The sequence below is a fragment of the Euleptes europaea genome, chromosome 19, assembly GCF_029931775.1.
Source record: "Euleptes europaea isolate rEulEur1 chromosome 19, rEulEur1.hap1, whole genome shotgun sequence".
Lineage (NCBI taxonomy): Eukaryota > Metazoa > Chordata > Lepidosauria > Squamata > Sphaerodactylidae > Euleptes > Euleptes europaea.
In genome coordinates, this window is record NC_079330.1 from 3,674,393 (window position 1) to 3,700,058 (window position 25,666).

Sequence of the window (25,666 nt, forward strand, 5' to 3'; positions counted from 1 at the left end):
TACAAACAACTTTTTAGTGAAAGGTAAAAGTTTGCATTTGGCATGCTGAAGCAGACCCTTCCCTCTCCCACCTGCAAACTCCACCGGCAAACGACACCCCCCAAAAAACCCCAGACTATGCAAACGGAGACTGATCCCCCCACCCCCTCTGGCTGAAGCAGACCCTTCCCTCTCCCACTTGCAAACTCCACCAGCAAACGACCCCCCCCAAAACTCAGACTATGCAAACGGAGGCTGATTCCCCCCCGCCCAGCCATTTGAGCTTTACCACTCAAACCGCTGCGGCAGCTCTCTCTCTCTCTCTTGGCAGGCGGACGCCCTGGTGGGAGGGCTCGGGGAGGCGCAAGCACACTCCGCGGGGCAGGCGACTCACGAGTAGGGAGGCGACTCACGAGTAGGTAGCCAAGGAGAACCAAGTGCAGCCGAGCTGCTGCTGCCGGGCATGGGAGGGCCTCCGGAGGCGGCAGGCAGGCAGGCAGCTCCTGCCTTGGACCAAAAAAACTCCTGGGAACCACGAGGCACCAGGGAGGCTACAGTGGAGGTGGGCGGGGCAGAGCCGGAAAGGCCAGCGACTTGCAGGAAGAGCTAAGTCACGGCCTCAGCTCAGCAAGGGAGGGGCGAGGAGCAGCTGAGCCGCTGCAAGCCGGGCGTGCCGGCGGAAAGAGCGACACGTGCCGGAAATGGCACGCGTGCCATAGGTTTGCCAACACGGCCCTAGTGCCTGCCCTTGTAACTTCCAGGCTCCCTGAGCACCTTTCTACTCAATGATGCATTAACGTAATTGTTTACCAAACTTTATCCAAGACTATTTGGCTTTCAGAATACAAAGGCATGGTTCAGGTGTAACAGCAAACCTTGGTTTGGCATTATCTGAGCAAGTCCTGGCTCACATCACTAGTAAGTTAGTTATTGCCTGGTTCCTGGCAAGCCAAGATTAAAAGTCCATAGAAATTGTAAACAAACTGCAACCCTAGTTTTCAGGCCAAGGACAAGCCATGGTTTGCTGGTTCATATGTAATAAACATCCTATTCACCAATAACCAGGAAATAAGCAACACTTGAGGGGAGGGGAGGGGAGATGGAAGAGGAAGAAAGCAGCACAGAGGTCCAGTGTTCCTTCCAAGCTCATTCGCATAACACCAAACTATGGTTTACTGATGCATCTAAACCATGTTTATGAGATCTTCAATAAAGTCACACTGGGCTTACCTATATACTGGCTATACACTGTAGAACAATGTGGCTCTCTCACAATTTCATTGCTCAGGATGAAGAAGCTTAGGAACCAAATTCTCTTCACATGCTTACTTTCCTCAGAGCTTGAACCAAGAAAAGAAATTTGCTGGGCCAACCCACCAGGTATCTTCTGCTCTTCCAACCAGACAAAAAGCAAGTTATCAAAGCTTACAGTTGCTGGAAATCAGAAGAGCTTCCTTTCACCCTCCCTACCCTTAAAATAAAAAAACAGAAGAACAGTGATGGCAAAGCCCAACAATTACTGGAAGTCAGCAAGACCAGAGGTTCACCTTTCACAAAGAATGAGGCCTGGAAGAGAGACAACTTTATGACTCTGGGTGGAGCAGGAAGCAAAAGGCACTGCCCTGCCTCCCTAATAAACCAAGAATTAAACCTCCTATATCTCCACAACCATAAGCCCTTCTGAAGGAAGATTTTCCTCTCTCAACAAATGATGTTCACTGTTGGAAAATGTTTGCTCTCCAAATTCCACTCTGTGGCTGCTTAGGGCAGCTCTCTGTCATCTCTGAACACACTTGCTCTCCATTGCCCCTGGAATGTAATCTCTCTGATCCCAGGATGGAAAAAGCACTTAAACCCATTGAGATGAAACCTACAGGAACTCAGAGGGCTAAAAGCATGACACAGTTGTAGTAGAAAAAGCAGCTGCTTGCTGGTGGAGGCTTTGGTCCCCAGTTGGATCCTCTTGCATTCCACCTTCGGAAAGGCGCTGGCCAATGACACAAAACGCAAAACAGTAAAGGCACTCACCGAGGTGTGCGACCAGTAGGAATAGTCAAAGCTGAATGATTTTGCTGGTTCCTTGGGATTCTTTGGGTTGAGTATGCCTAGAACAAACAAAAACGCACATTCATTATCCAAGAACCTCTGGGAAAGTCAGGAACAGAAGAACGAGGTTACAAAATCTAAACTCTGTAGAAGAACGTGGTAGTTTACCATGCTGGCACCCCCAAAGCACATAAAGTATTGCCTATTAATATATGGCAAATAAACTATTAAAAATAGGCAGAACTGAAAGACCCTCACTAAAACGCTGCCTTTGTAGTCCAAAGGTAACTGACATGATGGTGCCAAGTTGTTTTCTGTTGCCCCAGAAGGTCGGACCAGAACCAATGGGTTAAAATTAAATCAGAAGAATTTCCATCTGGTCATTAGGAAGAATATTCTTACAGTTAAAGATGTTCCACGGTGGAACAGGCGTCCTCAGGAGGTGGTAAGTGCTCCTTCCCTGGAGGTATTTAAGCAGAGGCTAGATGGCCATCTGTCAGCAATGCTGATTCTATGACCTTGGGCAGTTCATGGGAGGGAGGCATCTTGGCCTTCTTCTGGGCACTGGGTGTGTGTGGGGGATGTAGTTGTGAGTTTCCTGCATTGTGCAGGGGGTTGGACTAGATGACCCTGGTGGTCCCTTCCTACTCTATGATTCTATGAACTCTTACACTGCTTTAAATCCAGTATCAATAATACATCCCCTGAATACCCTTGTGAATTAAAACACCACCCTCGTGGATGCCTAGAAGAATTCCGTATCCCTTTCATTCACCACCGCCCTCATGTGTCTGATAAGTGCTTTCAAGGAGTATGAAGCAGGATGGCGCAAAAATTCCACTCTGGCTCCCATGTATTCCAAGCCCCCGGTCAACCTGTGGGCCTCAAACTTATGAACAGATAAGTGGAAACTACAGCAATGCTCACACCTTTTGAACAAGTCAGCCATCTACTATATGTTTAGCATATGAGTCCCCTGTCCATTAAAAAAGTGGCTGACCAAATAAAAGCCAAGAATATCCACACACTGGGGTTCAAAAGATTTACAGTAACTGCCTCCCATACTCATCACAAACTGACAGCTTAAGTATATGTTCTCCTGGCTCAGACTTAATAGATCTGATGGACTGCCAGGACTTCTCTTGGCCCCTCCAGAGAACAAGACACTTCATAACTAGACCTGTGGTGACAACTGTGGGGAAAGGCCATGGCTCGGTGACCAAGCACCAGCTCTGCATGCTGAAAGTCCCTGGTTCGATTCTGCCACCAGCAGATGCTAGGAAATGGTCTGTCTGTCTGAGACTTTGGAAAACCATCACCAGCCAGAATGGACAGTACTGAACTAGATGGATCAATACTCTGACTCTGTAAAAGGCAGCTTCATATGGCAGGGGCCACCTCCGATCCACCTTTGAAAAGCCTATTCTGCATCTTAACTAAAAAATAAATAAATATCATGACAGATTATAATATAAAGGTTTTCACACCGCAGCCTTGCATTGCAGAAATTCAGCAGGAGCTCTAGAAGCCATAACAGAAAGGTAGGCCTATTCATAATGAAAAATAAATATAGCTATGAAATAAAACACAATCCCAGTAAGCAAAGAGACAAATATAAGAAGTAGGCCATTCTGCCTTTGTGTTAATAAGAGTTTTTGAACAGGGGAGAGATTTAAAGAAGATGCTCTTCCTTTGAACAACAAGAGAAAATTCATAACCACTGCAAAAGCCGGAGGCACATCAGTAATGAAAAGCTCAACGGCTCCCGGGAATTTCCCAGCAGGACCACTTGAGTATATTTTGAAACACGTTACATAGTTCAAAGCTAAAAGCTTGTGGCCTGCGACTGGCCTTCGGAGGTTCCAGAGTCTACACAGTATTGAGGGAGGTGATGAAAAGGGCCTGAAGATGGAATGAGGAACATTTTGAAGCTTAATACTGGGGGTGATGTACTAAAACATTCTTCGGCAAATAAAATATGGATGGAGCCCACACGGAGATTTTAATAGAACTGACATTTTAAATGGGAAAGAGTCCAACTGTTCTCCAAGCCCTGTCATCTTCATATGGCTACCAAACCCTGGCTAAAGCCCTGTTCTTACTTCCAAATTACAAGCTCACCCTGCAGTACCTGGTCACCTTGTGGTGTGTCTTGCCAGCAACAAAACCCTTATCTCATCTCTCCCATCTGTAGCCATGTGTAAATCTTGTGCAAACAAACAAGCCCAAGAGAAAATGGAAGCAAGAGATTGTCAACACAAAATTTGTCTCACACTATCACTCTGATCTGCCCAGTCAGGCATCATGAGGAAATACCTGACCAAAAAGGAGCTTCCTCACATTTCCAGCAAAAATGTTGCACATGCTACACCCAACAAACTTAAGTTCTTAACTTATTGGTTTCCCTTTCAACCCATCACTTTAAGCCTTTTCCCTAACTTAGCTTGGCTGCCCAGTTGTGAAAGGAGAGTGTAAGGAAGTTGAGGGTTGGACTAGATTACCCTGGTGGTCCCTTCCAACTCTATGATTCTAAGTATAATGAACATCAACCACTCTCTGGCTGACAGGGGCATAGGCTCAAAGCAGGGTGCTTTCAGACTGCTTCACGAAGGAGGATAGGCAGTCAGAACACATCTGTACCCTTCATAATGACTCCTACTTCATCCAAGGACCAACAATGTGCTGGACAGCCAAGAGTCAAAGAATTATGGAATTTATGTTCGAGTACATTAGCACCTTAAAGACCAACAAGATTTTCAGAGTATAAGCTTTTGAGAGTCAAGCTCTCAAAAGTTTATACTCCAAAAATCTCATCACTAAGGTGCTATGGACTCGAATCTAGCTCTTCTACTGCTGCCCAACAGTGTTATAGCAATGGTTCTTGACCTATGGGTTAGGACTGCAAAGTGGAATGCTATTCTCTCACACGAGGGTCACAAGGCCAGGAGGAAGAAAGAGGAGGCTCTATGGCAAACTTTGGTTTACCTCTGCTGTTGTGAGATGGCTATGAAATACAGTCAGTTGCTCAATAATCTTACATATTTACAAATATGAAAAACAAAATATAAACACTTATTCAGTGTTACCCGATGAGAGATTATTGCATCTTATGTTGGAGAGGGGGGAGGCAGAGTGGAGTTACCCTGAGAGAAAGTCTTGAACGGTAGAGTAAGCTTAGAAGTGGATCCCACTTCAAAGAAACTGGAGAACCACTGAACTTAGGAGATACAGCTAAAGGACCCAGGCTTGTCTTCATTTGGCCTTCAAATGTGGTTGCCAGCCACTGCCCTACACTATTACAGTTCTTCGACAGATGCCATGTTGCTGGCAAAGGCTTTGATGTGGGAAGGGGATCTGGGTGCCCCCATGAACGGCACAGACTGCAAATAGCAACACTTGCTACTGAACCTCCGCTAGCCGATTCCACATTTAATGGATTTGCCTTCTGCTGGCACTCCTGACTTATGAATGCTGACAGCCAGGCAAAAGCCAAGGATTAATATCGCTTACCCCAGGACACTGTCACGTGGGGAGGACACATGTGGCTTTGGATAGCAACAGAGGCATCAACACAGCCTACGAAATTAAAAACAGAAAGGGTAAACCCAAAGCAATCCCATGCGCAGCCCCAGCCCAAACTGCAACAAATCTATAAATTCACACACACTCACACACACTCACCTAAACAAAGAAAGCCCAAAGGAAACCCCTTTTTCACACGTACAATTACAAAAAGATTAAGAATATGGCAATCAGCTACAATACAGAGTTAAGACTGACATTCAGAGAAAGCCAAATGCCAGAACTTAATATTTATAAAGGCATGAATTGTCTTGTGTGCTAGCGTATCTCTGCCAAGGAAGCCTATCTAGATCCAGAGAGTGGGAGGATTTTGAATTTCTCATCCTTGCTGTTTTGACCCCCCAAATCCATGTTATGCTTTAGCTTCTCCCCTCATGTGAATCAAAATAATCACAATGATTATTTTTTTTAAATTTCATGGCACTTAGTATCCTTGCATTGTTTTTCTACACAAGAGTACGCAATTTCATTAGTTTCTAGAACAATGTCAGCATTTATAATTAAAGGTATACTACACATAAGAACATAAGAAAAGCCCTGCTGGATCAGACCAAGGCCCATCAAGTCCAGCAGTCTGCTCACACAGTGGCCAACCAGGTGCCTCTAGGAAGCCCACAAACAAGAGGGCATACATCGTATACATAAAAACTGTATGAACGCTCTACTTAAAAAAAAAGAAAAAAAAATATACATAACAATGTACAAACCAATCTACAAAACCAGCAATGAGAAACAAAACTGCCATCAGGTCACAGCTGGGTATGTTTAGCCTGAAGAGGAGAAGACTAAGAGGGGATATGATAACCATCTTAAGTACTTGAAGGGCTGTCATATACAGGAGGGGGCTAAGTTGTTTTCTGTTGCCCCAGAAGGTCGGACCAGAACCAACGGGTCGAAATTAAATCAAAATGTTTCTGTCTAGACATTAGGGAAAAAATTCTAACAGTTAGAGCGGTTCCTCAGTGGAACAGGCTTCCTCGGGAGGTGGTAAGCTCTCCTTCCCTGGAGGTTTTTAAGAAGAGGCTAGATGGTCATCTGTCAGCAATGCTGATTCTATGCCCTTAAGCAGATGATGAGAGGGAGGGCATCTTGGCCCTCTTCTGGGCATGTAGTGGGGGTCACTGGGGATGAGGGGGGGAGGTAGCTGCAAATTTCCTGCATTGTGCAGGGGGTTGGATAGATGACCCTGGTGGTCCCTTCCAACTTGATGATTCTATGACCCTGTAGGTGTTTCAAGGCAAAAAAAAAAAAAACCTAAACAAGGAACATTCCTTCATTCTTACTAGAGGAAACAAAACAAACACCACATTGCCAGTTAAAAATAAGTTCAGCTGCACACAACTACACAATTAATGGTAGACTGTTATGAGAGTATCTCGCAGCAGCATGGACAGGGTGGGGCCGGAGTGAAGTGCATAAGAGCTGGCCCAGGAGTTTCTGCTGCCCTACACAAATTCTTCCCCACCCCCTTCCTTCATTTTTTCATACACTGCTCAACATAACAATAGCACATTCTGTCAAAGAGACCTAGGAGACCTTCTCTCTCTTTTGCCATCTTTACTTCTTCCCTTTTGCAACAGAATTTATGCCCCAGGCAGCCAACTGAGATCAGAAGGCCCAAACGTGTCCTCCTGGACTCTTGTAGGTACCACTCGGCCTAAGCTACCCCTCTGCACCTCCTCCAAAAGGGCAGGCAGTGACTTTCTCGGGAAAATCTACATCGCTGTGGCAGGAGCATCGAGGAGCTGGCCAGTTTGCGCCTTCTAAAAAGTAAACATTTGGTCTTAGCTTGAGGCAATCTCATCAGTTTGGGTAGAGTGGTATGATATCAGTGTAAGGTATTTTCTACTTGCCTCAGGGCAACATGTTTGACCCAGACACAGAACTGTAAAAATGTACTAAAGACTGATATCATTATACTTGTGGTATGTTCTCTTTTTACTTGTACGCCAATAGTTTTTGATAAAATTTAGAAACAAAATAGGAAGGTATGATGCATACTTAACAGTGTTTGTGTGTGTGTGTGCATGTGCTGTCAAGTCACAACTGACTTATGGTGACTCTGTAGGGTTTTCAAGGCAAGAGACGTTCAGAGGTGGTTTGCCATTGCTTGCCTCCACGTGGGCTGAGTGAATTCTGAGAGATCTGTGACTGGCCCAAGGTCACCCCAGGAGGCTTCATGTGGAGGAGTGGGGAATCGAACCCGGTTCTCCAGATCAGAGTCCGCCACTCTTAGCTACTACACCACGCTGGCTCTCTAACAGTGTTTAATATAACTATTTTACCAGTGTAACAAAGCTATTTTACCAGTGTACCTCAAGAAAGAATCCACTTTTCTCTGTGATAAATCAATTGACTTTGACAACTTTAAGCGATAATGCACACACTAGCCTTTCCATTTGAATCCAAGATATCTTTATCAGGCTGAGAGGTCGGAAGGGGAAAGAACGAAACACCTACAGGGTGGAGTCATGCACAGCAGTAATCCAAGAGTAAACACCAGTATGAATGTACTGTTCTTGATGGACCAATTCAAACTCTTCAGGTTGATGAGTAAAGATTATTGCAGAGATTGAAACATGTTCACAAAACTGTATTTTGCACACATCAGAAGTACCAAAACAATATGCATGTGTTTATGGCAAGCTAAATACATCCTTCCAAGCTGGCAATGGGCTTCCTATAAGGCCTGCCATCAATCTAATTTTTATCCCACCATTTCTCCAAGGAGGTGAGGGGTCCCTTCCGCATTTTATCCTTATACCAACTCTGAGGTAGGTTAGCTGACAATGCGCAGGTGGCCCAGATTCACCCAAGTGGGCTTGGATAGAATTACTTACATCCAGCCAGCTATGACCAAGCCTTTACCTCAGGAAAACGTAGCGCCGCGCACTGCTAATGAACACTCCTAAAGGGGTTATGGCGTATCTTGATGTATAAGGTTTATATAAATAGGGATGCTTATTAAAGCTGCCACCTGACTCATCTTTAAACCTACGAAGAACCTTGAAAACAATTATTCTCAGCTTGTAATTTCTATGGCAACAAGCTAGTCTCATTTCATTGAGAACACACAGCTAAAAGCACATTCACTCATACTACGCACTGAGGTGGTTTCCAAGTCAGCCACCCTTTGATTTCCTGGATGGGCAAGGAAGATCCTCAATGGGCTTTTAAAAAAAACTGTACACCAAACACGCGAATCCATTTAAACCACATTCAGTTTACAGACATCTCTAACACAATTCATTCAATTGTCTGGTTTTATTGAACGGAATAAACTGCTCAGGAGAGCTTGCGCCTCCCAAAATCTCCATTCAAGAAAGGTCATATTGAAAGCTTTGAGAGTTTTCCTGTCTTATACTGCATCAGACCATTCGTCCGTTCAACTCCGTTTGGTCTAATCTCACTAGCAGCAGCTCTCCAGCATCTCAGGCAGAGAAAGATCTTTCACAGCACTTCTCTGAAGACCTTTTGAGATGCCAGGGGGGAACCCAAACCTATATGTGAAGCATGTGAGCTGTGGCTCCCCTCCTAACCTTCAGTTGGTTTTGCTTAGCAAGCGCTCTTTCATACTAACTTCACGTCTTAATTCTTTTTCAAGTTTCCCACAACAGCCCTTTGTCTTCAGTTGTAGTGAGCTATGTTATCGGTTTGCACCCACACCCCAATTATGAGCTATGGGGAAATCCCTTTCCCACTAATGATGCCAAGAAGATCAAAAATGTGGGGAGTGAAGGCGAGAGCTTTATTGCACAGCCTTTGTCCATGTTTACCATGCCAAATGGCTAAACAATAACCAGTTGAAGGCTAAAGAGGGAGTGAGCAACATAGCTCTGTCTAAGAGGATGAACAGGGATCAGGCAGGTGGTGGGCAGTGGGGAGGGGAGGACAGGACATGAAAATAGGACTCGATATAAAGCTTTGTAGACACTTCCAAGATAAATGGGGAGGGTGCTAAGCAGATGAATGTGACCTCACCTTTTTGTAAGAAAAGAGAAAAGTGACAAAAACATAGGGACTGAACTATGGAAGGCCCATCTCTGCTTATGCACCTCCTGTAGAGTGTTAAAATTTATCAAGCTGTATGAACAAAAAAACGGACAAGCAAAGAAGCCAATTGGTTCTTGTGGGTTATCCGGGCTGTGTAACCGTGGTCTTGGTATTTTCTTTCCTGATGTTTCGCCAGCAGCTGTGGCCGACATCTTCAGAGGAGTAACACTGAAGGACAGTGTCTCTCAGTGTCAAGTGTGTAGGAAGAGTAATATATAGTCAGAAAGGGGTTGGGTTGAGCTGAATCATTGTCCTGCAAAAAGTATCAAAGGTAATGTGCTAATCATTGTCCTGTAAGTATCAAGATAAAGTGCTAATGAGGGTGTGGTATGTTAATATGGAACCATTGTATCCTGAAGTGATCTGTTAATGTGTGAAATCCAAAGCTAATCTGCATGGCTATTGTGGACTGTAGTCTCTGTTAGTCTGGAGGTTTTCAGGACAGGAAGCCAAGCCAATTTTTAAAAAATCTTGCAACACACTTAATGTAGAATAAAATAGGACTTGCAATTTGAGAGCTTTAGAACTCTATTTTTCAACAGACAGCAATCCAGCAGCACTTCTCCACCAGCCTGACCACCCCCCCCGCCTGCGGCCATAATCCTACACTGTTCATGGTAACTGCCCATGCTTTAGCCTTCATGATATTGGGCATACAAGGCTGGGGCAGCAGCAGGCACCAGAAACACAAGTCCATACAGGCCAAGGGATGGCTTTTGGACTCCTTTCCCACACTGTAAAGCATGGGGGTCAAACATGAGGGCTGGATCAGGCCCCTTGAGGTCTCTTATCCGGCCCGAGAGCCAGCCAAGGCAGCCAAGCCCCCCACTTCCAATCTGGGATGGCAAGCCCACCGCAGCCTTGCCAGCCACTTCTCCTCCAGTCCCAACCTGGATTGGTGAGTCCGCTGTGGGCTCGCCAGCCAAGGCGTCCACCTTCCCCACTCCCAAGGTGTCAATTATCAAAGACTGTTAAATAAAAGAAAATACTGTAAGAGTGTTACTGTTTTAAGAATGTTCATATAACACATAACACAAACCTTTATTGGCATAATTACGAAGCAAGAATGTCCATAATTTAAGTAAAAAACAAAGTTAAAAAATAATATCATTAATTGGCTTTGCCTGCGTCTTCCAAAAGTTTGTATCTCTGGTACTGGGCATTAAATTTTATGTTACACATGGCCCAGTCCAACCAAGTGACATTTTATGTCATATCCGGCCCTCGTAACAACTGAGTTCAACATCCCTTCTGTAAAGGGCTTCTTTATACGGCCTTAGAAAATCAATCAATATAGTTCCAGTTATTGCCATTACAGAACCCCACGACAGACTCATAACATACATCACTGCGCAGCCATCCTGTTTTCTTCTTCCTACCTCTCTCTGTTTTTTAATACTTTGGATGAACGGTACTCTGCACTAATAATTTAATTACACATTCCCCATGAAAAGGAGACACAGTAAGAGAAGCAATCACAATAGGGCTTATATTAAAGGCTTGCTTGATTTAAACAGAATAAATTTGTTTATCTGATATTTCAAAGGACCCAAAGTAGCAATTAACTATTCTGTTTGCAAACCAACACTGGAAAGCTTTTGTGTTGGGTCTATAATTAGTTTCCATCACTGTGGCACTAACAGCAACTTTGAACATCGGAGTTAACCCCGGCCACCTGCTTCAGAGAAATCAACTGCTTTACTAGGGGCTTTCAGTTTACTAGCGCCTGCCTTTATGCGGCCATTTAACACAACATTTATTAGTTGTAGGTGCCCCTTGGTAGCATTTGCACTTACCATTCCTAAATGTTGTGCAAAATAGTATTTCATTGTTACCGCAACCAGGTTTTTATTCCCTAACCAATGTGCATTCAACTGTCAACCCAGCCTTGCCAGAAAACAAAATCAAAATAATAAAAACTAAATACATGTACATTATGTATAGATGGTACCTAACTATCCCGTTCCACCTTAGGGAGTATATTCAACAAGCAGTGGCCACCCAGTGAATGGTGATATGGGGCCAATAACAAGCCGTGATTTTATTTTTCCAGAGGGATGGAGACAGTAGAAGGAGGAAAACAACAGGGAAAAAGGAAAGATGGGAAAAGGGAGGGAAAGGGATAGAAGGGAAGGGAGGGCAGCTTAAGATGTATTTCCGTCACTGTCCTCAACCATAATGCTTCTTTGCTCACCCTTAGATTTGTCTGATGCCAACATGCCCAAATCCCCATTGCTTTCAGTAGAGATCACAGAGTCATGGAGAACTACTGGTCCAAATGTTCTCAAACCTGCTGCTAGTGGAAGGTGCTCATAAGAACATAAGAAAGGCCCTGCTGGATCAGACCCAGGCCCATCAAGTCCAGCAGTCTGTTCACACAGTGGCCAACCAGGTGCCTCCAGGAAGCCACAAACAAGACGACTGCAGCAGCACCATCCTGCCTGCGCTCCACCGCACCCAAAATAATAGGCATGCTCCTCTGATACTGGAGAGAATAGGTATGCAGCATGACTAGTATCCATTCTAACTAATAGCCATGAATACCCCTCTCCTCCATGAATATGTCCACTCCCCTCTTAAAGCCCTCCAAGCTGGCCTCTCTCCTTGAGGAACTTGCAAAGATGAAACTCTGAGCACTACCTGCTTAGATGAAGTGGAACCTTCATGTGTGACAGCACAGAGATTGCAAATGTACAGGCTTGTTTATTTTTTTTAGCAATCATGATCAAAAGCCTATAATAATAGGTGGAGATCAGAAAACACTCCAGGGCAGGATGTGTTCATTTCCTCTCTCCAATGCACTTCAATACTCCTGTCCAATCTTTTCTCTAATGGACTGGAAACTGCACAGCAAGTTAAGATCCCACCTTTGTGTTCTGGAAACGAGCAGGCACAACACAGTCATATGCAGACCACTGCCTGAATAGGCAAATCTTTAGATAATCTAAATGCTCGAGGTTGTGCCTTTACTGAATCTGTTTCCCAACCATACTCAGTAAACAATACTCAATGGGCAAGAAGCACACAATGCCATTTTCAACCACTAAATTATGCAGTGTGTGGATTTAATTTTTAATCATGGTGACTTGTAGTTGCACAAGGATTCAACCTTGATTTTGGGGCGCTTTATTTTTTTACTCAATATTGCCAATTAGAACAGCTCCTTCCAAAGAATGTGTACATCTCTCATTTGTTTAAAATAAGAAGAGAAGAATTAACCAATTCCATGATGAAATGGAAGGGCTGTATTAGTATTTAGAATGCTTCCTTTGTTGGTGTGGTTTGGCAAACCAAGGGTCTCTCCAGACCCATACATATTCCAATCCCTCTTCAGAAAGACTTCCGTCATTTGTACTAAAGACACTGTTCTCATTATGTCAAATGGGTATGCTGCCAACTTGTTCCAAAAGGACTGTTGCAAAGACTTCAAACATGCAGCAAATATCTAAGTCCCCAGAGTATAAATTACATATCCATCCCACATTTGGCCACCAAAAGCCATTAAGGAAAAGTGAAGCGGCTTTCAGTTTCTCAGTCCTGTTCAGTTACAAACCCCAGTCAAGAGAGTGTTAGATCACTACCAATGAGCTCATCAGCCATCTATTTAGGCCCAAAGTCGATAGTGTAGCCAGCATGGTGTAGTGGTTAAGAGCGGTGGTTAAGTTAATGGTTAATGGTGTAATGGTTAAGAGCAGTTCTCTAATCTGGAGAACTGGGTTTAATTCCCCACTCCTCCACATGAAGCCAGCTGGGTGATCTTGGGCTAGTCACAGCTCTCTCAGAGCTCTCTCAGTCCCACCTACCTCACAAGGTGTCTGTTGTGGGGAGGGGGAGGGAAGGTGATTGTAAACCGGTTTGATTCTTCCTTAAGTGGTAGAGAAAGTCAGCTTATAAAAACCAACTCTTATTATTATTATTATTTTACAGATGGGAAATTGAGGCTCGGGGAAATGTGCCCACGGTCACACAGGGAATTAATGGAATAGGTGGGCTTTGGACACTAGTGTCACAGATCCACATCTGTATTTGACAAAGGGCAAAATACATAGCCTCCATTATACCCTGTCCCATGCTCCTGAGCAACATTTGTTATGTTTGCAGAGGAGTTAAACAAGGGTAAGGAAAAAGAATAGGAGTGTCAAAAGCAAAAGAATCCATCCATGAATATGCAGTTTACTGGGAACAAAAGCAAGAGGCTATTTCCCCCCCTTAAATATATGGCTAGCAAGTCTTGGCCACTTTACAAAGATCTGATTAAAATAATCCAAAGGCAGAGTTCATATTACACCAGAACAAATGTAGAGAAATGGATGCTTCCCAGCTGTAGGATTGCACTTGCTTTCCATTGGTGAAACACAGACATTTTTCAAGTTACTTGAAATAAAAAAAGCTTAACATACACCCTAAGGAATGACAGACTGGAATTCAGCAGGATTTACTCCTGGGCTTTAAGAATTCTAGATCTGTACCAGGAGAACAAGGTGGGGGAGGGAACAACGCAGCAAAGGAGAAAAGCCAGGCAAATTCTCCTGCACAGAAGCTGCTGGAAAGGCGCTCATCCTCAGCTGCTCTTGCAGATCCAGTTGCTATAAATACCTACTCCGCAGCTGGCTTTTCCAAAGGACAACATGCCTGCTCCCTGCATTTGCAGGGCCTGAGCTGTGCTAAATTACCGGAGCCATGGCCCCATCTCTGATTGGGCCCTGTATCTGTACTGTGTGGTTAAAATTTCAATAACCAGGGCCGCTTTGTACATGTTTCCCGCATAAAAACAATTTAAAAAAAACACCACCTGTATCCACATTCCACCCTTACCACATACATGGAACAACATGCTAGATTTATACATGTTCCCTAATGGAAAGTTCCCTAATGGAACTTAAAGTTCTGTTATGAATGAAGTGGGTTTAGGAAGGTAAAGTAAGAACATAGTTTAACATTGAAAGGTATTCAAAAGCAATCCACTTTATATTGAAGGAATCTGGAAAATTTTCTGGAAAAGAACTGCTCCATCTTTGCATTCTTTATGATACTGGGCAAGTTGCTAGTCTTATCGGGAAGGTAAGAATACCCTCATAAAAGCTAGAGCAGCAGTCCTCAGACTTCAGCAGACTAAAGACCCTGATTTTGATTGAGAATTTTTCACAGATCCCCAAAGCCCCCTCCCTCACCGATACACACCACACACCCCTTTCCTAAGTGTGCATGTCAAGCCATGAATACCCCATGGAAGATTCCATCCTCAAAACAATAAAACGCAGCCAATAAAGGTTTCACTGTAAATGCAAGAAGAACATTTTTTATTGTCTGTATGTTGGCCTCCAAGGTCAGGCCCCAGGGGTAGCTTCCCCAAACGAAGCTTCCCATTCCCCCTGAGCTCCCCTAGCTGTCAAGGTATTCATATCAACCAAGACAAGGCATGAAGCGCTGATTTTGAAGCAATGCACTTGTGGGATTAACTGACTTGAGAACAGCTATATAAAGTCTGCCACTTCCTTCTCCTGCCTGTCCCACAGGGCTCAAGGGAGCAAATAGCAGCTGCCATCTGAAACTTCTCCCTGCTGTTTCGCTGACCTTGACCCTTGGCAACATTTTTTTTAAAAATGACTTATGGGAGCTTTCATTTCATCAGCAACTGAGAAACAAGGACTGTCCAGGAAGAAGGCGACTTCCAATTAAGCAGTACACAGGACCAAAAAAAGAAGTCATATTTAACATGAACATGCACACATTTGTTAGCAGAGAAGAAAATGAAGACAGTTTTACTTAGAACTGCATTTGACTAACTTAGTTTTTATTTACTGGCAATCCCAATTCAGATTTAAAATTGTGGTCTTATGTATTTTTTATCATTGTTGTGTTGTTTTATTTACATTGCAAGCCGCCTTTGAGTTCTGAAAGGAGAAAGGTGGCTAATAAATGTTTTAAATAAATAAAATGGACACTTCAAGACTGTTATACCGTTTCTGACCAGGAAGTTGTTTACACCAACAAATCGAGAGTCTAGTTATTTCTCTTATGGTTACGAGTCATTAGCTGAGATTTCAAAACAATGGATGGGTGATTGTCCACTCACAGTCTTACTCCTTTGTTGCCTCATCCTTCCCACCACCCACCCTTTCATACAACTCCCCCCTTCTCTGTTTTTAAAGTGTTACCAGCACCTTGAACAGAGAAAAGATAACTGCAATTGCAGCACAGTAAAGATTTCGTTCATGGGCAGTGCAGAAGGGAGAAAGCACGATCTGGGGTTCAGGTGCAGTTTGTTTTCCAGACGCCTGTCAAGAGGGAACTGCTGCACTTAGTGGGAAGCTGCATTGCTGAAGCAACCTTAGCCTGCTTATGCAATGACTGCCGGGCGGGGGGGAGAGAGAGACTGCTCCCCCAAACAGAGATTTGTATAATTTGCAAGCTTGCTCCCAGTATTTCAGATAGTTGGTGCAATAGTAGGCTATTGACGCTTGCCTTTTCACAGACACATGTACACATGAAGCTGCCTTATACCGAATCAGACCCTGGGTCCATCAAAATCAGTACTGACTGCTCAGACCGGCAGCGGCTCTCCAGGGTATCAGGCAGAGAGGTCTTTCACATCACCTCCTTGCCTGGTCCCTTTAACTGGAGATGCCAGGGATTGAACCTGGGACCTTCTACACGCCAAGCAGATGCTCTACCACTGAGCCATGGCCACTCCCCTAAGACAGAAATATCAGTCAGCACTGAACAGGCCCAAGTAAAGTACCCACAACATTCATAGAAATTCCAAAAGCTATGGCACACACTTGGTTATAGAGGCTCATACCACAAGCTAGTTTATATCTAAGGTCCCACAGCCCTTGCTTGTGCCTTGCAATACATCTGATGTCTTTCACGTTCTTGCAAATAAACCCACAAGCCTTACTATCCTAGAAACATTTATACTGGGTCCATGTGTATACTTGCCCTGACCTGGATAGCCCAGGCTAGCCTGATCTCGTCAGATCTCAGAAGATAAGCATGGTCGACCCTGGCTAGTATTTAGATGGGAGATCTCCAAGGAGTACCAGGGTAGTGACACGGAGGCAGGCAACGGTAAACCACCTCAGAATTTCTCTTGCCTTGAAAACCCCACTGGGATCACCATAAGTCAGATGTGACTTGATGGCAAAATAAAATAATTGTGCATACTTCCTTCTTGGGCATCAAATGTGAAAGGAAAAGAAATAAGCAATCCTCCGTCCCATCGCCTGGAAGCAGTTTGTGCTCACCATGGGCAAATAAGTGGCTATTTACAAGCCTGACCTAGTACAAGTTCTGTGAAAGAAAACTAAGATTCCAAATTAAACATTTCCTTCAGCCTTTCCAGAGCTCATGACACCTACTAGGTTTCCTTCACTACAATCTGTTTAGGCAGCATCTGGGGCCCTCGCTCCTGACAGATGGGTCTGTTCCACTGCTTAAGCAATGAGATAAAGAGGTTTCTATCCCCCCAATCTTATTGCTTAAGTAATTAATCTCAAAGGCAAGCCTTGGCAACAAGACCTTTTTAAAAAAGCACTTCAGGAAAAAAAGTCTGTATAGAGAGGAGATAAAATCCAACTGTATAAAAATGCAATTTATTTGATTCTGGAGAGACTATAACTGACTTTTTATAACTTGGAGGCTCCCCCTAATGCTTGCCAGTTATTCCACTGGGAATCGCATTCTAGTCTCCACGCAGTTCCAAGGGTTTTCAAATCTCCTATTTTAATGGGAATTAATGATATTTATCAAGTGTTTGGTGGTTTTTAAATTTTAAACTGTATTGACGGAATGTTCTATGTAGTATTTTATGCTTTGTAAGATGCTCTGAGGGCACTGTTTAGAAGGAAAGAAACTCAATAAAATTAGAGTTTCAAGATACCAGTTCTAAAAAACTGTTCATCAGCAGGGAGTCTGGCAATGATTTAGTAGGATGTCAGTCCAATAAACACAACAAAGATATCAGGCAATTACACTGACTCAACAGAAACCTAGAGCACCATTACTCCCCAACACAAACACACTTGCCCTCATGAAAACTGAAATGGGTATCACCAATTCAGATCCACCATTGTGGTGCATGAAACAATGGCTGTTAAGCCGACAGAGATCGTCACACTAAGCCAGTTCCCCAGAGGACAGTCCGCCATACTGCTTAGTTTGGGGCAAGCAACTCTGCTAATCAAACCTCAAACACAACAGCCTATATTGCGGGAAACTTTGAATTCTAAGTCATTCTCTGAAATACTGCTGTTAAGTGTAATAAATAATCTTTAGTACCCAACCCTCCTGTGATGAGTTCATATGACTAATTCAAGAACAGCTGCAGAGTGGCAAAAAAGACCGAGTATACAAATTGAAAACTTGATGTGTGAACTTTGCAAGAGAGAACCTTGCTCAAAATTATGGGGAGAAATGTCGCTGTTACTAGGAGAGAAAGGGAAAGTTCCTTCAATTTTAGGTATTTACACAGTGAAGTCCAAATGACAAACAGATTTTTAAAAAGGATCTCCAAATACTGAAGCCAATTTCAGATGCTTACTGGAAAAACACAAGCTTGGGTGTGGACCAATGGAGCACCAATGGAGCTTTTCCAGCTGCTGCCACATGGCTGAACAACATTCCCTCCAAACTGGCTCTGATTATTAACACAGAGAAACAAATAGCGAACAGCTGAGTCACTAGAATGTGGTCATGAAAAGATATTATCTTCCGTTGTGCTTTCCAGAGGGAGAAGTAATCCTCTCTATGGCAGAGAGAAGCTTCATGGAAATTGCCCCAACTCCGGTAATAATCACTTGGGAGTATTAGGGAGCAGATACAGGTCCTCTGTTTTTAAAAAAATGTTCATACCCCTCATCATATGAGAGAAGACGAAGCAAGGCGCATGTAGTTCATACATTGTCTGGCAAATGTCTATGCACAGGTCATTGCACTTATAGGATGAGATGGGCACTTGACAGGTACACATGATGCTCATTGGCTCCCTCATTTTCAATTCATACTTTTCTTCCTATGGGTGGCAACAAGACCCATACTTTTATTGTTGCTATTACCACATAATCAAGTTTGGTTGTTACTGGACCATGCCTCAGCCACTATGGTGCCAAAGAAGACAAATCACAACACATCTTCTGAAAGATGGAACAGCACATCAGAAAACGCTCCCCAATTGTTTGCGACTCACAAAATGATGGGTAAGATCTCTGTGACACGAGGAAATGTGCCCCCGTAACAAACAGAAAGCCCCAACATGTGGAGGTGCTCTCTCATAGTATGTCCACTATGTTCTGCAACTTTCTAAACACAACTTACCCAAACGAGGAGGCAGGTTACGCAACCCGTCCTTCCAACTTGAATATTGAGCTTTTTTTTTTTTTTACTGGAAGCAGTTCTGAGACTTAGCGATCCTCCTTCTATACAGGTTACAAGTCAGCCAGCAACCTTTTGTGTTCATGTTCACCCACCTTGTGGATTTGTCAATCTAACACTCTAAGCGTTGTAAACACCTCCTGGCCACCCTCCTCTTCTCCCCCCATCCAATTCACTAATGCAGAAGGGAAAAGCCCCTAGAAGACTCCATTAGCTGTTTTGATTGCTGTTATGCTTTTCAACAAATCTATGAAAATGATATTCACACGCTCATCTGCCAGCACCACACAAAGAAGTGCTCGAACTAGCAATGTCCAAAGCGAGGACAGAACAGGCATTAATATATCAAGAACTTGAGAACCCTGTCACTCCGGGAACATGCTGTATTATTGTAGGGTATGGCCGGCTTGCTAATAGCCACTTACCAGTGAGAGTTTTCTCTAGGACAGCATGTGTCCCTCAGTTTTCCCTACTAGCCTGAAAGAGCTACTAACAGTTTGAGATAGTTCATGAATTAGCAAAGTACTCCAGCGTGGTGTAGTGGTTAAGAGCGGTGGTTTGGAGCAGCGGACTGCGATTCCCCATTCCTCCACATGAGTGGCGGAGGCTAATCTGGTCAACTGGATTTGTTTCCCCAAAGCCTACACACAAAGCCAGCTGGGTGACTTTGGGCCAGTCACAGCTCTCTTAGAGCTCTCTCAGCCCTACCTACCTCACAGGGTGTCTGTTGTGGGGAGGGGAAGGGAAGGCGATTGTAAGCCGGTTTGAGTCTTCCTTAAGTGGTAGAGAAAGTCGGCATATAAAAACCAACTCTTCTTCTTCTTGAACAACTTGATCATCTTTGAACATACTGAACTCCAAAGTCAATTCTGCAAACCCACAGCCAGCTTTCTGCCTTCCTCTCAGTCCCCATTTCTAGATTTTTCATGGCAGCAACTTTCAGATGTTAACATCTGCAATCAGCTCTAATCGCCCTGTGAGCAGTCTAGGCTCACTGCCAACATATCAGCTTCTTAATGCAGTCAGCCCATGTGACTTCTCAGCTGGACTGCAGAATTTCACTTTAAAAAAAAAATAAGAAAGGACTCATAGAATTACATGCCCTGTAAAAATCACAGCCAATAAGCATCCTAACAGTTAACTGCAAGTTTAAACATGTGGTTTATCAGAGCCCAGTTGTTTCATGGAACATAAAATTCAATTTAAAGGTTTTATGAAAAGTCTAGGAGCAACGGCCTCTTTCAGAGAGCATAAAGAAAAGCCACGATTCTGGCCTGTTTCCATTTATTAAAATAAAAGCATATTTGCCAGAAGAGACAACTTCCTTTCCTGGCCAAATGTCAACATGAGTCTCCAGTTCTTAATGGCTATTTGTCCTTCACAATGCATGGCAACATCACATAGCATGAAAACAACTGCTGAGATGCCTTTATTGGACAGGCTGGTTTATATTTCTAATTTTCTGGGAAATATTAAAATTTAATTATTGCAACAGGTTCTGCAAACTCTAAAACGAAACTCTGTCACCCTTTTCCTTCATTACACATTTATATCCTGCCTCTCTTCGATCACGTAACTTGGTGACATGAATGGGGTTCTCAGAATATCTTTATTCCAGACACCAGCAAGACCCCGCTTAGCTTCAATCATACCCTAAGTGGACGTTTACATTTCTTTCTAAGGAATATATTTACAAGCATATATGAAAATGGGATCAAAAATGCAATTCTACAAAAATACCCAACTGAGCCTGACACATTCAACAAAGCCAAAGGAATACTTTGGAGTAGAGACCCAAGACAAACAACGATTCACTCCCGTGCCAGTCAACTTTGTCATCCCGTATCATTATTCCTGACAAACAGAACCACAGGAAACCCAGAACTAAAACCTGCATAATCTAAAAACCTGCAGCCTGTCTGACTATAAAGAGTTGCGGTCCTCTGAACCTCTTCAGAAAAATAAACTCCACTTGACTGATAACAGAAACCAACCATAGAAAACCTAAGAGATTGGCAAGAAATCAGGGCCCGAAGAGAGTGAATCCTGTATTCACTTGAAGGCGTGCCAGTAATTTATTTATTTTTATGTATTTATTTAATTAGATTTATATCCCACCCTTTCCTGACTACAGTCAGGCTCAGGGTGGCTACCAACAGACGGTAATTCAACTGCCACATCTCTCTCCTCTCTCCCTCCCATCTTCCAGCTCCTCTTGCTTTCGTCCCTGCTCTGCTTTTTAGACATGACGTAGTCCTTCTTAAAGGTAGGACCTATTCTGTGGCATCCACAAGAACAAAAGCAGATCAGTAGAAAATTAACACAGCAAACGGGGATAGAAACTTTCCCCCTTGGTGTGTTAATTTTCTACTTCCAAGGATTTTCTCTAAACATATGGGAACATTAAACAATGGCTTCCCCACCCCTTTAAATTCCTGGCATATTTCCCAACTAAGAGAACAGAGGAATCAGCCCTCAGACTTTGGACCCAGGGCTCTCTGAAGCTGTTTTCCCACAGTTATTAAATGGTCCAAATGACTTACACCCGACCACCTGCCAATTCAATTTGCTTTTGTCAGCCTACAGACGTATAACCAAAAGGATACACATCAGAACATTCCCAGTAAAATGAGTTCAACAGGAGGTTTCAAAGGAACTTTTTCCACTGTTGAAGAGGCTTCTCCTTTTTTTAAAAAAAAAAGCTCTGTTTCTTGAAGTCTGAGACATATTATGTCCATGCGGATAACTGCAGATGTAGCCTCAGAAGTACATATGAACAAGAGGCTGCCAGATGTACACCAGACCATAAGGAAACACTACAATATTTTAAACATGGGAAATCTCCTAAAAATGGCAAACAGGACCAACAGACCACTGGCTGCCCAATCTCATTCTCTGACCTTAAAAAAGGCTGCCACCTGCAAAGAACCCCCATGAAATGCCATCAACCACAAGGAAGTAGGGAAGGGGCTGTGGATCAGTGGTAGAGCCTCTGCTTGGCATGCAGAAGGTCCCAGGTTCAATCCCCGGAATCTCCAGTTAAAGGGACTAGGCAAGTAGGTGATATGAAAGACCTCTGCCTGAGACCCTGGAGAGCCATAGGGAGGGGCTGTGGCTCAGTAGTAGAGCATCTGCTTGGCATACAGAAGGTCTCAGGTTCAATCCCCGGCATCTCCAGTTAAAGGGACCAGGCAAGTAGGTGATGTGAAAGACCCCTGCCCGAGACTCTGGAGAGCCGCTGCCGGTCTGAGTAGACAATACTGACTTTGATGGACCAAGGGTCTGATTCAGTGTAAGCCAGCTTCATGTGTTCACGTGAAGTCCCAAATCACATGCAACTGCTTTCAGCTCATCCTCAGGAAGAAAAAAAGGCTACAAGTCAGCAAAATCCACATGGACAAGACATGCTGCCTTCTGCTTTACATGTGGGGGGAAAAGTGTCACAAGACTTCCTGCAAGAGGAAAGGAGTCCCTTGAATGAATCATTCTCAATGACATCACCTTGCTGGTAATCAGATTACTGAGAGTCACAACCAGGAGATAAAACTGCATTAGAAGATTAAGCCAGACTTACTGGTCGAGTTGCCTTGCATCTGGATGATGCACTTGGACTCTTTGCCGATCTCCCGGGAATTAAAGGGCCTGACCCGGACAGCCACCTTGACCGAAGCTCCCGACATTTTGACGTCCTTTAGTACACACTCCAGAAACTGTAGGTGAAGGGCTTCAATAGTTTTCTTCCTCTCGAGTTACCTTTTCAAGAAAAGAGAGACACAGAGAGTTTCAACTATTTTAAAATACATTCCCGACATACTGATCATTGGTAGGACAGTTTCTGAACCCATCTGATATGTCACATGCAACAATCATAAAAACAAAGAGTTGGAAGGGACCACCAGGGTCATCTAGTCCAACCCCCTGCACAATGCAGGAAACTCACAACTACCTCCCCCATACACACCCAGTGACCCCTACTCCATGCCCAGAAGATGGCCAAGATGCCCTCCCTCCCATGAACTGACCAAGGTCATAGATCAATATTTTGGAGCTTCAAAGAGTCTGAGCATTACCCCCCCCCCCCAGCTAATCCCCATCAAGTAACAGCCTCTGAAAGGGAGAAGACATTATTGCCAGCCTCCCCTCCCCCTCCACCACCTAGGGAAAAAATGGAGCTTGCATCACCGACATCACTTGTGTTGTGACTCAAAGGGCTTAAAAGCCAGGCCACTCTTTATACTGTTTGTTCGTTTTATTAGTACAAGTGTCAAGCTCAAAGAATCTCACACAGCCCCAGGGATTTCCTTCATTCTGTTAATAAATAAAAGCCTTAATGACTGGTTTGCATTTCTAGGGACCCCAAAAACAATGTCTCTACACAGAAACACACACAGAGAGACAGCAGAGAAGACTGAGGAAAGATCTCCAATATCCAAGCTGATTTTAATTGGAAACAGAACCTTGATTACTTACTGTGAGGGTTCCTTCTACTGAGGAGGAGCATCTTGGAAGCTGTGGGTGATTCCCAATGCATGCTTCCAAGATGCCCTTCCCTCACAGTGAGAACAGTCACACCCTCTGAAAGTACACATTAATGGGGCAGTCACCCCAAATAAATATTCACAATACCACCATTCTATTTTTTTTAAATAATAACCATACTACGGATTTGTTGTTAGAAAAGTTTTTACAGGTCTTAATTTTGAAGCAATATGTATGGCATATAAAATTTCCTTACACTAGAGATTGCCACTGTTCCATCTCACTTAGCACTAACTAGAGATGCTTGAGAGCGATTCACCACCCCTCCACATGAAACTTGCTGGATGACCTTGGGCCAGTCACAGTTCTCCCAGAGCTCTCTCAGCCCACGTGGAGGCAGGCAATGGCAAACCACCCCTGAATGTCTCTTGCCTTGAAAACCCTGTGGTGAAGACAGATTACATTAAAATGCTTCTTATCATTCCACTAACTACAGAAGGTGGCACTGAATCAAGAGGTGAAGGAAAGGATTACATTGCTTCAGGAACTAGAATGTATCGTTATTCTAGTCTGATTTGGGCTACTGTTTAGCAGCACGATCACTAACTGGACAAATATTTTTCTTCACAGAAATATGGGCTTTGGCTCAAAAAGGATTATGGCACAGTAAATATGCCTATCTTTAGGGCAGCACAAGATTCTGCTCACACAAGTAGAATACAAACTATCTTTGCCTTCCTACCAAATGTGAGAAAACTAGTTGCTTCTAACTTGCAATTCTTTAAACATTAAAACAGGAATGGAACACACAGTCTAAACTTCCCCAACCCTGGATGAAAGTGAGCCAATTTTGGCAATACAATGACTTCTGGGCAGATACATCTAACAAAATTTCCAATATTCCAAGAGATGAAAATAACAGAAGTATTTAAATGTTAATGTTCTGACAGACTATTTTCTGTCTATGGTATTCCATTATTGATCCTGTTTCCTTGGAACAGAACTGAGAGTACTTTCGATAAATACTCTGAATACTTGTGCAATAAGTCGGCTGCGACTTGACGGCACTTTACACACACACATCATAGGCAATGACTTAAGTGCCTCTCCTGCAAGATGATATAACCTCCATCCCCAGTAACAAGTGTACTAATGTACTAGATGCTTTAAACCATTCTTTCCAGGAATTAACCCATGTCTATTATAACAGGTCAGAGCTTCTGCTATTATGCAGTATAATTTTGTACGCTGCACAGTTCTGTACTCCCCCTTCCATTATAAATAGCTGCAAAGAGAGATGTTTCAGCAAACTTGGGGGACCCTCCCCAGGTTTGCAGAAAAATCTGAAAAGTTAAAAAAAAATGGAGGGGGGGGGTAAAATCCTCCCAAAAAACAGACAAGTGTTGTTTGTACAAGCGCAGACAATGTACCCACCAAGATACTGGAAGATGTGTGCTGCACATGAGCAGGGGAAAGAGAGCTTCTGCTGCTCCCCACATCTGGGTGGGCAGAGTGGTAGGGAGACAGATAGATGGGAGACCATAGCAGCGGGGTGGGTGGATGCAAGATTCCCCTCCCCCATACGTTTCTCTCAGGTCCGGGGGTGGGGATGGGAGACCAGACGAAAGGTGGAAGGGTTAGCATGGGATTCCTTCTCCATGAGTCCCTTAGTATTTTGTTCTAAGATGAATTACCTATGTATGGAAGGCCAACATTGTTGGGATTGGAAAAAAACAAAGAAAAATAAAGCTTATGTGTAAGCTGCCGTAGACCTAAAGGGTAAGAAGGCAGGATATAAAGCCTGAAAATAAACAACAACCTGTCATTATATGAGGCATGCTAGTAGTTACTGACACAAAGCTATTTCATTTACAATGGCCAGACTGGAGTATTCTCCACAAGCAGAGCTGCATAATCAAAACAGGCCACCATCATTTCTATAGCATACCTCCTACGTACAAGAAAGGAGGCGGTACTTTTGCTTTAGGGAATTTGATGGCTTTATTCCATCGCATGGGTTTGCTGTTCTATGTTCCTACTCTCCCACGTACTACCATTTCAAACTGCTAACAGATCATCCTGGAATTGAGAATGTGTGATAAAATTACCACTGCTTGGTCTTTTCACAGCTAAAAAAAAAGGAGAGAGAAAAAGA

At 43.6% G+C, this 25,666-nt stretch overlaps 1 protein-coding gene across 10 annotated transcripts in view; it reads right to left on the reverse strand.

Moving 5' to 3' along the window:
- KIF1B (kinesin family member 1B) overlaps positions 1–22,753 on the reverse strand; it is a 111,924-nt gene extending 89,171 nt beyond the window's left edge. For all 10 annotated transcript variants that reach the window (XM_056865624.1, XM_056865623.1, XM_056865621.1 and 7 more), the window contains exons 1-2: positions 22,607–22,753; positions 2,008–2,084 (exon numbers count right to left, since the gene is read on the reverse strand). In XM_056865624.1, coding sequence (XP_056721602.1) covers positions 2,008–2,084; positions 22,607–22,712 — 183 coding nt within the window. In that variant the 5' untranslated portion in view covers positions 22,713–22,753. The remainder of the gene's footprint in view (positions 1–2,007; positions 2,085–22,606) is intronic.
- Between the last annotated feature and the right edge of the window lie 2,913 nt (positions 22,754–25,666).